The sequence below is a fragment of the Triplophysa rosa genome, linkage group LG7, assembly GCF_024868665.1.
Source record: "Triplophysa rosa linkage group LG7, Trosa_1v2, whole genome shotgun sequence".
NCBI classification, from domain to species: domain Eukaryota; kingdom Metazoa; phylum Chordata; class Actinopteri; order Cypriniformes; family Nemacheilidae; genus Triplophysa; species Triplophysa rosa.
The window spans coordinates 27,058,200-27,070,561 of NC_079896.1; the positions used below are offsets into that span (position 1 = coordinate 27,058,200).

The window sequence follows — 12,362 nt, forward strand, 5'->3', positions numbered from 1 at the left end:
ATTTATTTAATGTAACAGTATCATCGGCCAGAGAAGCGGAACCACATGCAGTTTAAATGCTTAGAAAAGCTTCATTTCACCATCACTACTATTCTGGAATATTGGTGAAATACATGCTATTGTCGCAGTGTATAAACATGCAGTATGCTTCAAAGGGTTATTATTATGTAAATATGTACTAATTTAACGACAAGACAAAGCAATGAAGCTGTTGCGGAAAAACTAATGAATCACATCTGTCACAGCAGAAACCCTTCTCTTATCCGACATGCTGATTGGGTAAGGCACGCCTATCTCGGAAACTCGGGAATCCAAATTATTGCCCAACTTCCCAGTGGGAAAAGCGACATCAGAGGGCGTTCATGTGCTATTTTTACCTCGGAATCTCACATTTCCGATCATTCCGAGAGCACGTGAAGGAAGCATTAAAGGCGCCACTAGCGTTGTATTATAGATTTGCCACGAATCGCTCAGTCCAAACACGACGGTGGCCACCACAGTACAAAAAGATGTCGTTCTCATGTTGACGCAGGGAAGAGATTTTGTGGGCATTAGAAAGACTGTAGAAAGAGCCATGACTTTGATGTATTACATCAAATAAAAGGTTTGTGGATTTTAAATTTAAAAGAAGGATAAAAGTCAGGCAGGAGCTGGACCTGCGTTAATATTATAAAGACTTTCCAGCCGTAAGGACCCGTGCTACTGAGGCTTTTAGCGAGATACTCACAGATATCTATGGAGATACTTTCCAGCAGAGAGACATTAAAGAGAAAGATGGTCTAATAAGACGTCTGCTAAAGATCTGGAGATCTGGAAAACATCTGCTGTGTAAAAACATCTGCTAAACATCTTAGAAAGAGCTGTTGTACGTCTATTCTAAATCACACACATCTTCCAGACATCTTCTAGAGGTCTATATGACGTCTGACAGCAGACATCTCAGAGATGTGGGGCAGATGAGCAAACAGCATCTGCCAGATGTCTTGCAGATGAAAATGCAGACATCAAATAGATGTCTGCCAGATGTACGTGTGCTATCAGGGAGATTAAAATAAAAAACCCTAAAACAGCAGTAACTTAAATATGTTTCATATGAAATATTATTTTATTGTTTTGTTGCTCTGAGTCACTAAATGAATTCTGTATTGACAGGTGGAATTCAAACACATCAGTGATATTGATTATCAGGCTGTCTGTTTGTGATTGGTTACTGCTGTTCTTTCTTCCTATTGGATGGAGGTTTTGTGCCCACCTTCTGGATTTGATTATATATGCAGGTGACAGGTGAATCACACACACACCGCAGCTCCCCTCAGAAGGACAGCAAGATGGTGAGTGACATCATTTCCTGTAATGTAATTTAATAATATATCGTATTGTTGGATCATTGCATCTGGTCAGAGAATTTGTGATCGGCTGATTGCAGCATAAAAGTTTGTTTTACTAATTCACGGTTTTTATTGGATCTGTTATCAACTGTATAAATGCATTTACTGTTGCTGAGATGGTAGAAATCCCCCAGAAAATGAAACGGTTGTAGTTTGAAAAAGACAAAACACTGACACAACACACACAAACTGACACTCAGGACCCTGTCACCCTCACGGAGAACTTTCATCAATACTTTGCTCTTTTTCTCTTTATATTGATATGTATATATACTCATCATTTATTTTTATCTTAATCTGTTATATATGTATATTTAATTTTCCTGTGCTTTGGCAATTTAACATTTATTTTATCATAAAATCCATAAATCACGTGACACACGAAATGTGTCATTAAGTTTAACATACTGCATCAAACTTATTATAAGGTTTTATAGAAAAGCTTTTCTGTTATTCGATTGATATGAAATCATCCTTTTTCAAGTGAAACATGAAATCAGAAGAGTCAGGTGAATGATGAAATGATGACGGCTCTGTTATCAGTTTGGTCACACCTACAGCGCTCGTTTCATGTACAGTATATGAACACACACATGTATAGTAAGGGTTTCTCTACGGTCTTCTCTAAATGACTTTGGTAAGTGTGACGTGACGTTAGATCAAATGTTTGTAAAAGAACTCTTCCTGTTCCTGGTGTCTTTATGAGTTTATTATCTGAAGTTTATCATTAACATTGAGGTTCGGCTCACAGATAACGCATGTAACCGTCACTCTTATCAACTCCGACAGGCATCACAGGTTAAACAGTAATTCCACAGATTTATCACTGCTCAAAGAAACCATAAAGCAAACTGTACGACACCATTTCAGTGTCACAAGCATTCGAACATATATGTGACTTTTGTCTCGGACAGGTTTTGACCTCAGAAGTGCAGTCGTGAATAAATGCTGATGTTATTCTTGATCTCTGACAGGTTTTCACAGTCAAGGACATGAGCTTTAATGCTGGAACAGAGTTGAAAATCTCGGGGAAGGTGAAATCAGACTGTGAAGGGTGTGTACAAGTCAAACTGTCCTAACCATAACTCCAGTTCATTTATCCATTAGTGCAATCTGACCATTTCCATACATGAAGTGCTGTGTGTAAAACCTTGAGTTTGGAAAGAGATACGTGTTCTTTTATCTTTGATAATGTCTCGCAGGTTCTCTGTTAACGTGGGTCATGACTGTGACAACATAGCTCTTCACTTTAACCCTCGATTCACTCAGAGCGGAGACTCGCGTGTTATCATCTGTAACTCAAATCTGGGCGGATGGGGTGATGAGCACCGTGAACCCAGCTTCCCTTTTGAACACGGCCAAGAGTTCAAGGTTCTCATTCACCTCTGAACACGGCATTCCATCATCAGACTAATCATGAAGGATATATAAATCATTTCATTTGGATTTGATGTTGAACATGTGTGAATAAATGTCTGTTTCTGTGTGGTCTGACAGGTGAGCATCACCTTCAACAACGAAACCTTTTATATCAAACTACCTGACGGCAACATGATGAGCTTCCCAAACCGTCACGGGGACGACTCTTTCGGTCACGTTCATGTTTACGGTGATGTGAAGGTTCACAGCGTAAAGGTCAAATGAGAACTGATGAAGGATTGTGACGAATGAAGAAAAACACTTGTCAAATAAATCCACTGAGAGAATATAAACCGAGTCTGAGGGGTTTTATTTGACTCCTCGTCTTCTGCACTGAAACAAAGCAAACTTCTTTTCTCATTATTTCATTTAGATTTCATAAGTTATACTGAAGGCAACTAGATTTTTTTATGCTTAAATTTCAAGTACTTAAAAATGAAAAGCAGCTTTTGAGCTCAAGTTTTCGTTTTATTGACAGTGTGAGGCTACAACAACGGCAGAAATAGAAACATTAAGAGAACTATAAAAGAGCCACAACTAATGTTAAATAAACTCATGAAGTCAAAACGATTCTGATTCTTTAAACACGAACCCTCCGTCCTCACGATAATTAACAGAGCGATTCAAAAAGACACGAGGCCGAAGCTGAGGAATGTCACGAACAGTACACACATTCCACACACACACCTCATATGCTATTGCCAGTTAGAAGGCTACGTGTACATATTTTGCATGAACATTTGGCTAAATGCACTGCTGCATATAACGGAGAGAGATTTTTAAGGAAAAAAATCACAAAATGCTGATTCTAAACTGCTAAAAACAGCTCACAGATCAGAAAGCACTAATAGCACACTTTACACAACCATCAATAGAACACAATGTGTGTGTAGCTACAAAAGAAGAACAAACAAGCATTTCAGTTTTTAGAATGAAGGAGTAAACTCGTCCCGTACTGTTATTGGACGTACAGTAAATTCATTTGTCTGTTGATAATGTGACTAATATTTAAACAACATTCGTCTCTGTGTTTAATGCACCTTATTTCTGCTGTCTCTGCATCGCATCTGTCTCTGATCAACTTAAAGGGACACTTCACCCAAAAAGGAACAATTCTGTCATCATTTACTCACCCTCAAGTTGTTTCAAACCTGTATAAAGTTATTTGTTCTGCTGCACACAAAGGAAGATATTTGGAAGAATGTCAGTTATTTTCAGTTCTGGAACATCATCCACTACCATAGTAGAAAAATAATATTGAATGTTTTTTGTTCTGTTGAACACAAAATGAGATGTTTTGACAAATTTATGAAAGCAAAGAGTTCTGGGGCACCTTTGACTACCATTAAATTCTTCCTACTACGGCAGTCAATGATGTCCCGGAACTGAAAATGACTGACATTCTTCCAAATCTCTTTCTCTGTGTTCATCAGAACAAAGTCATTTATACAGGTGTGAAATGACACGAGCGTGAGTAAATGATGACAGAATGTTCATTTTTGGGTGAACTGTCCCTTTAAAGTCAAACATTTTTATTTTATGTGATGTGTCAGGTCAGCCATTGATGAAGAGTGTTCAAGAAAAAGAATGATGTCATTGAAACATCACAAATTTCTCATAAAAACATCTGTTTCTGGAGTCAGTTGCTTTAGTTTGACCGAACCATTCAACTCATTCTCATTAACATCCAGAAGAAACCCAACTCAGTTCATGTATGGATCTACAGGTTCATTCTTTCACAGAGACAATATCTCATGTTCCTCGTCTCAATAAAGGCAGAAACATTGATTCAACGTTTGGTCAATAATCTTTGCTATCTGGGTTTACAGTGACACCTCTGTCAACAGTTTTATTATATTCATTCTTTAATTGATATTGTATTTTTTGAGAGAGGATCAGTACGACATGGGAAAGAGTTGAGATGAGATGAATGATGACAGAAGTGTAGTTTTATCAGCTCATCTGATCCTGAAGTGCATTTCCTGACCCCTGATCAGCTCGACTCACACCTGACGATTGAGATCTCTGGATCAGGTAATCACGGTAGTTGCGTGTCAGTAGCGTGTAGAGCAGCGGGTTCACGCAGCTGTTGCCGTACGTCAGACAGGTGACGAAGAAGTTGACGTACATGTTAGCGGCAGGTGACAGCGAGCGCAAGGACTCGGATGAAAAGAGGTTCGCCATCTGCCAGCCCCAGAACGGCAGAAAACACGTCCAGTATGCCACCACGATACTGAAGATCATGCCCACAACGAGCCGCTTCAGTCTGCGTCTCCTCAATGACGAGGACGAAGATCGACTCCAGCTCGCCCCTCGCTGTGCCAGACTGTTCTGAGCTGCCCAGTAGTGTCGGGCGAGACAGGCGTACAGTCCCACCATCAGCAGACCGGGCAGAAGCATGCTGGTGAAGAACAGGGCCGTGAGATAGGCTTTAAAGGCCTCGGGGGTCCAGGTGGGGAAGCAGATGCGTTTGACCAGTCCAGCCCCGGCCGGACGGCCCTCTTTCAACCGGATCATCACCATCATGGGCAGCGTCAGGACCAACGCCGCCGCCCAGATGCCCGACGCCATCAGCCAGTGTTCGCGGGCGGTTGAGCGGCGTGCTCCGAAAGGGGCGGCGACGGCACGGTAACGCTCCAGACTCATCACCACCAACACGAACACGCTGGCGTGCATGGTGAGAAGATCCAGACTCAAGAGCAGCCTGCAGCCCATTTCCCCAAAAAACCAATCATGGGCGAAGTACGTGCACACCACGAACGGGATGGTGCCCAGATAGAGCAGGTCAGCGGTCGCCAGGTTGAGAATGAAGACGTACATGGATCCGGCCCGCCGTAACGTGGCTGAGCGCATTATTGCCAGGGTGTACAGGTTACCCGCCACGCCCAAAATACACATGCTCACCAGAGTGGCACCCAGGAGCGGAGTCACCCACACCACACCACCTCCGCCCGCGCCTCCACCGCTGCTGTTAGATCCTTGACTCATGATTCACACATACAGAAGAACAACACTTTATAAACTATAAAACTGAAGATCAACGGCATTCCATCAGCAGAGACGAGTCCAAATCACTGACATCATACAAGTCCTTTAAGAACTTACAACACAAAGTCCCGAACATACCCATAATCCAAATCTGCTCCACACCAGACCTTCCTGAACTACACCTCCGTCACTAAACATCACGAGAAGAGTCTGTGAGCCGGCGCTCCTGCTGCAGATCTCTGATGTGTCCATCAGCTCCCAGCGTCTCCCACTCTTGTGTGTCGTGTGCTGTCCGGCTCACTGCTCTCTGTGTGTGCGTGTGCGTCACAGTAAGGTGTAATCTATCCTTCAGTATTCGTCTGAATCACGTGAGCTCAGAAGACTGCTTCACACAACCCTGTGACAGCCTGACTCTCAATTACCTTCCATTCACACTCACATACAAACGCACACGCACGCGCACGCACGCGCACACACACACACGCACACGGACGCGCACGCACACACACACACACGCACGCACGCACGCACGCACGCACGCACACACGCACACACGCACGCACAACATCAGCAGACTTAGGTGAGAAAAACTAAAACATCGCATAACTATTAATATTTCAAACTCAATATTGATCCTAATGAAAACATGAGTCCTGGATGAATTATTTCTGCATCTGAAAGTTTTCACAGCTTATTTGTCACCTCGCTGGCCTCTGTTATTTTGAAGAATGTAAATAACCCTAGGGTACTATTTGCAACTATAGACAACTTAGACAAGGTACTAAGTCCGCCGATGAATGTTTTTCCTACTCCATCTAAGGATCTTTGTGAGAGTTTTTTAAAGTATTTCATTGGTAAAATCTATGATGTTCGTTCTAACATTTTGCCTTTAGGAAATCCTAAAGCCTATGTAAGGACTTTCTCCCTTTGTTTGAGTAACTTTGAACAGGTCTCCTTAGCTCAGTTGAAGGATATAGTACTGCATTTAAAATTGTTATGATGTTCTCCCGGCACGACTGTTTAAGGAAGTCATAGACACTATTGGCCTAAGTGTTCTAAGACTTATTAACAGTAGTTTATTTTTGGATGTGTGCCATTAGGCTTTAAACATGCAAATATTGAACCAGTTTTAAAAAAGGCAAATCTGGATCAACAGGAGTTAAAAAAAATGTAGGCCTCTTTTAAATTGAACAAGATTTTAGAAAAAGTTGTTCATAACCAACTTGTTGATTTCTTGACTAAGAATAATATAATGGATGCCTTTCAGTCTGGATTTCGGTCTAAGCACAGTACAGAATCAGCCCTGCTTAAGGTTGTGTTGATATATTTTTAACTATTGACTCTGGGAAGAAAGGTGTTGCTCTCATGATGTTAGACTTCGACACCATAGATCATGCTGTTTAAATAGAACGTCTTAGAGATTATGTTGCAATTAATGGTGTTGCACTTAAGTGGTTCTCTTCTTATTTAAAGGATAGAACTTGTTCAGTTAAAATTGTTGCTAAAACATCTGCTACTTTCTCCTGAGGGGTCCCACAGGGATCTATTCTTGGTCCAACTTTGTTTTCTTTATACATCTTGCACTTGGGGTCCATTTTTAGGAAATACAATATTAATTATCATCTGCAAATTTACTATCTTTTGGAGCTTGATGGTAGTTCCTCATCAAATTTTTGCGAATGCTTGGCAGAAGTTAAGGCTTGGTTTGCAAATAATTTTCTTCAATGATGATAAGACAGAGTTTATTATTTTTGGTAATAAGCAGTTCCAGAAAGGTATGGTCGGGAACCAGGGACCATAGTCCAACGATCCCTGTGGTTTTGTGAGGAATTTGGGAGTATTTATTGATTCTGAAATTCGTCTTGACCGACAAATAAACAGTGTTGTGAAATCATCCTTTTTTCAGCTAAGGAAATTGTCTAAACTGAAAACTATTCTTTCGAACAAGGACTTAAGAGTCTGTTATACATGCGTTTATTTCTTTGCGGCTGGACTATTGCAATGCTTTATACTTAGGATTAAATGATTCTCTGGTCATGCGTCTTCAGTATGTTCAGAATGCTGCAGCAAGACTTTTAACTAACACTAGAAAACGAGATCATATTACACCCGTGTTGGTATCTCTGCATTGGCTTCCTGTACAATATCGAATACATCAAAGTGTTGATGTTTGTGTACAAAGCTCTACACGATCAGGCTCCTGAGTACATAAGGGATATGTTGGTCCCTTACCAATCGCATCGACTACTGCGCTCCTCTCAGAGTTTGCTGTTGACTGTCCCACGGTCTCGTCTGAGGCGGAGTGGAGATTCTGTTGCGGCTCCAGCACTTTGAAATGCTCTGCCACGATCTGTAAAATCCTCACCAAGCATGGACATTTTTGAAAAGGACTTAAAGACTTGTTCCTTCAGGCTTTTTTCATGTAAAAAAATTTATACTGCTTGTGTACAGCACTTTGGTCCATTTTTCTGGTTTTGAAGGTGCTTTATAAATAAATGTTGTTGTTATGAAAATGAACCGTGGTTTCATTGCAGTTAAAGTGTAGGAACCAAAGCTTTTTGGTTTATTTGAAATAAAACTATGGTCTGTAAAGGTTACCAGGCAATGACAACATCACAGTTATGATGTTCATCAAATACCGCGTGTATCACTGCATAGAGACCACCAGAAACACCATCTACTAGCAGAAGGACCAAACATTATGGGGTGGGATTAGATTAAGTAGGACTATGAACACTTAAGATGTTTATTGGGACTCTTGATAAATCAATGAATTCATTTGGCACCAGAAGGAGCTGTAAGTTGATCAAACTTTAACTACAACTCATGTCGACCTGTTTAGATGACCGTAACATGCGAATACAACCGATGACCTCATCAAATCTACTGTGGCAATACCATGGTACAGTCATGATATCAAATGGCAATACAGTGGAATACCTACAATATTCATTAATATAATAATCCAAACATAGCTTTAGCACTTGAGTATTACTACAGAAAACACATTATCATGGTATCATGTCCAAAAGCAACTGTGGTAAAGGTATGACTGATTTTGGTAGTTTATATACAAAACCATGTCCAAATAAAGCAGTCCACATGAAGAAATACTGTGGTATAAACTATACTAAAAACACTATAGTATCTGGGACTTTTACTAAGTACTACAGTAATTACAACAGATTCACCAGAGTTCACACCACAGATGACAGAGTGTACATAAATAATATACTACAGTACAGAACATAGTAAATAGTATGTTATAGTAATACTACACCACAGTATTTTGTGGATTTGCTGAGTTCATGATACAGTCAGACATATAAACATAAACTAAGGGTAGTGTTAAACAACACAAACTCTAGAGATGACGTGTCCTGAGCTCATCCGATGATCAGTGGGTGAATGTCACAGCAGGTGAGAGCCGGTGGGTCCGTCAGTGCTTGTGTTTGAAATACGCCTCCACTGAAAAACACACGAGGATCACATGTTTTCACATTCACACACACACACATGTACACGTATGAGATGAGTGCGCACGGTGTGATGATGTGGTGCGGTGTTACCGGTGTACTCCTGAGGACTCATGGGAGTGCTGATGACATCACTGAAATGTCTCATCCAATCCTTCAGCTCCAGATCAGTTTCACAGGTGAAGAGAAAGCTGCGCTCAGGGGTTTGGATGGTGACGCCGTACTGCCAGCTGCCGTTATAATGAGTTCCTGCCGGCAGTCCGATGGTAACGCGGTAGCCGTGATCCCGGTGTCCCAGAAACACCTCGCCTTTAGCAAACGCGTCCTGACCAACACACACGCAGCACAAAATAAACTACAGCAACACCAAACACATCCAACATGAATTCTGGAATCAATGTTTTTTTTCATATTAATTGTTAATAGATTTTTAAAAAAAGAATTTTTCTTGTGCAGAACAAACTTTTCTTTCCATTTGTATCCCTTCCCCAAACAACACGAAACATACAGCATATTACAATAACGATACATAATAATAAAATACAAAAACGCACAAAAAAGTGATTAAAATGTATATACTGTACGTTAATATAATTTTTAATAACAAAAAAATCTAAATGCAATTTACAAGCATATTTAATATTTGCTCTTTTGTATATTTGCTGAATAGTTTGTTTATTTCTGACACAAATTTACACGTTCTATCATTTACAGGTGGAATCTGCTCTGATCCACAAACTTTGTGCCAGAAACTGATGAAGTTTCAGTGAATGTGACTGAATGTGACCCAGACGTCCAGTAAAGAGTTTAGAGACGATGAAGACGTCGAGTCTTACCAGAGGATCTTTGAAATACATCAGGCGTCTGTGATCAAGAGTGAACCAGCGCTTCTTAAAGCCTTCTGTTTGCTGAAAACACACACGCGCATATTAATCTATAGGCATTCAGAAAAAAACATACATTGAATTTCCTTCACTGAACATCTCAACTGTAACCTCTACACGTTCTTCACCTGATGACGTCATGTGCATAAATAATATCACTCATTCTGTCATTCTTTTCAAATGTTTGTGTTCAGGGTTTATTAGTGATTATCAGAATTTTCCAATTTGTGATTTAAAAATGATCTGCGAGCCGTATGTTTATATACAGTGTTATAAATCAAGGACAGCAGTGAGGAGCGATGGCATGATGATGATGCGTCTCACCCGCGGCCCTGTTTTCTCCATGTATCCCTCCTTCAAAAAGCTGCGAGTCAGTTTGGGCTTCAGCTGAGGATTAAACACAAGAATCTCATGATGAAATAATCTTTCAAGTTTTATTTAAACGTGCGTTCAGTGTTTCAGGAGTCACCTCGACATCTGTGGCTCCGGGGAACGCCACCTTCAGATAATGCAGCTGAGCCGCTCGGATGGAGTTAAACCAGTCCACTATTTCCTGATGAAGAGAGAGAGAGAGAGACACATGTAGAGGTGTAAGACAGGACTGATGTGTGTGTGTCTGTCCTCTCACCTTACTGCTGTCATGATAAACAAAGATGTTTCGTGTGACGTGGTCTTTCAGGTAAGTGATCTGCAGACCGTTTGGGTTTCCGATCTTATCTGGCTGAAAACAGGCGTTCATGTTGTCCACCTTTATAGCGGCCTTCGGTTCTTTAGCCTAGAGACAGACAGAAGCACAGACACACATATGAGGGAGAGAGAGACATGAGATGTGTGTGTGTGTGTGTGTGTGTGTGTGTGCGTGCGTGCGTGCGTGCGTGCGTGCGTGCGTGTGTGTGTGTTACTCACATCGAGTTTAGTGTAATACTTTAATGTGCCGTCTCTCAAAGATAAGACGAATCGTCTGTTGAGAAACTGTCCGTTGTCCCGTCCTCTCTTCATTAGCATGCCGTCTTTTCTCTCTGTGATTGGTCAACGTGCATGATGTCATTCTTAATATTACAATACAGAAGCGAAAGAGAAGCGAGCGAGTGAGGAGTGAGAGAGAGAGAGGTGAGAGAGAGAGAAGTGAGAGAGAGAGAAGTGAGCGAGTGAAATAGAGAGAGTGAGTGAGAGGAGTGAAAGAGAGAGGAGTGAGTGAGAGAGGAACGAGCGAGAGAAGCGAGCGAGTGAGGAGTGAGTGAGAGAGAGAGAGAGAGAGAGAGAGAGGAGTGAGAGAGAGAGAGAGAGAAGCGAGCGAGTGAAAGTGAAGTGAATGTATGTAGAATTCTTTAAGTACAGAACAAACACACACACACCGTCCTCATATATCAGCTTCTTACTGTCCTCTGTGAACTCCTGCCTTTCATACTTGGCACGAATCCACTGTTCCTTCAGAGCCCTAAACACACACACACGCGCGCACGCACACACACACACACACACACACACTGTGATGCTCAGAAATTCTGTTGTTAATTCACTTCTGTAATGTCATTTTTAAGTGACAGGACATCATTAGTATTTGTTTAATATCTCATTCAAGTCTCGCGTGGGTCTCACTATTCTAAATGTTGGCATGTTGTCACAGTAACTCACTGGCAGTCTCTGTGGGTAGGTTTGTAGTAGTAAACAGGAAGTGTGGCCTCATATTTCACCCTCATGGCATCATTCCCACACTCGGACATAAACTAAACACAAATACATATTCATCACAATTAAACCAACATCAGACTGTCATCATTCACAGACAAACACAAATTAAACACAAAAACACACTCTTATTATCCTCATTAAAAAATAATATAAATATATATAATACAAACATCATTCAGAATCACAGCAGCAGTGACCTGAGCTCCAGTCAAACCCTGACCTTCTGATACTCTTTCTCTCTATAAAACAAGACAAGTGCAGAAGACTGCAGAAGATTCACCTGAACCTCTGAATCCTCCCAGCGTGACAGACAGAGAGATTTCACTTTTCCAATACTGGGAATATTTCTGTGGATTCCTGAACAGCCTAAACATATGAACACTCCTAAAGAGCAAGAGCCCCATTCTGGATCTAGAGAGAGAGAGAGAGAGAGAGAGAGAGAGAGAGAGAGAGAGAGAGAGAGAGAGAGAGAGAGAGAGAGAGAGAGAGAGAGAGAGAGAGAGAGAGAGAGAGAG

At 41.1% G+C, this 12,362-nt stretch overlaps 3 protein-coding genes across 5 annotated transcripts in view; 1 reads left to right on the plus strand and 2 right to left on the minus strand.

The window, feature by feature from the left end:
• The first annotated feature begins 514 nt into the window (after positions 1-514).
• Positions 515-3,055, plus strand: lgals2b (lectin, galactoside-binding, soluble, 2b). 2 transcript variants are annotated; one of them, XM_057337171.1, is made up of 5 exons: positions 515-604; positions 1,153-1,331; positions 2,363-2,442; positions 2,591-2,759; positions 2,886-3,055. In XM_057337171.1, exons 2-5 carry the CDS (start codon positions 1,272-1,274, stop codon positions 3,030-3,032), a joined length of 456 nt encoding a protein of 151 aa, XP_057193154.1. In that variant the 5' UTR covers positions 515-604; positions 1,153-1,271; the 3' UTR covers positions 3,033-3,055. The 2 variants fall into 2 exon arrangements, with proteins under 2 accessions (XP_057193154.1, XP_057193156.1); XM_057337173.1 differs by having other exon boundaries at positions 528-604; positions 1,278-1,331.
• Positions 3,056-4,760: 1,705 nt separating this feature from the next.
• On the minus strand, positions 4,761-5,795 carry uts2r4 (urotensin-2 receptor 4). Its single transcript, XM_057338970.1, has one exon. It carries the CDS (start codon positions 5,793-5,795, stop codon positions 4,761-4,763), a length of 1,035 nt encoding a protein of 344 aa, XP_057194953.1.
• A 2,732-nt stretch (positions 5,796-8,527) lies between these two features.
• zgc:92360 (uncharacterized protein LOC436988 homolog) overlaps positions 8,528-12,362 on the minus strand; it is a 7,730-nt gene continuing 3,895 nt past the window's right edge. Inside the window, exons 2-11 of one of the 2 annotated variants that reach the window (XM_057337169.1) lie at positions 12,128-12,258; positions 11,791-11,882; positions 11,511-11,593; positions 11,062-11,174; positions 10,784-10,930; positions 10,625-10,708; positions 10,480-10,542; positions 10,108-10,179; positions 9,365-9,596; positions 8,528-9,263 (exon numbers count right to left, since the gene is read on the minus strand). In XM_057337169.1, coding sequence (XP_057193152.1) covers positions 9,235-9,263; positions 9,365-9,596; positions 10,108-10,179; positions 10,480-10,542; positions 10,625-10,708; positions 10,784-10,930; positions 11,062-11,174; positions 11,511-11,593; positions 11,791-11,882; positions 12,128-12,258 — 1,046 coding nt within the window. In that variant the 3' untranslated portion in view covers positions 8,528-9,234. Of the gene's footprint in view, positions 9,264-9,364; positions 9,597-9,800; positions 9,920-10,086; positions 10,180-10,479; positions 10,543-10,624; positions 10,709-10,783; positions 10,931-11,061; positions 11,175-11,510; positions 11,594-11,790; positions 11,883-12,127; positions 12,259-12,362 lie in introns of those variants that run through there. The other variant, XM_057337170.1, reaches the window with a different exon arrangement.

What these genes read in the sequence shown, in the direction of transcription:
- lgals2b (XM_057337171.1), top strand. Translation starts at nt 1,272, where the DNA reads ATGCAGGTGACAGGTGAATCACACACACACCGCAGCTCCCCTCAGAAG. An exon ending in CTCAGAAGGACAGCAAGATG is followed by an intron (nt 1,332 to 2,362) that starts GTGAGTGACATC and finishes GATCTCTGACAG; the next exon opens with GTTTTCACAGTCAAGGACAT. An exon ending in GTGAAATCAGACTGTGAAGG is followed by an intron (nt 2,443 to 2,590) that starts GTGTGTACAAGT and finishes AATGTCTCGCAG; the next exon opens with GTTCTCTGTTAACGTGGGTC.
- uts2r4 (XM_057338970.1), bottom strand. Translation starts at nt 5,795, where the DNA reads ATGAGTCAAGGATCTAACAGCAGCGGTGGAGGCGCGGGCGGAGGTGGT.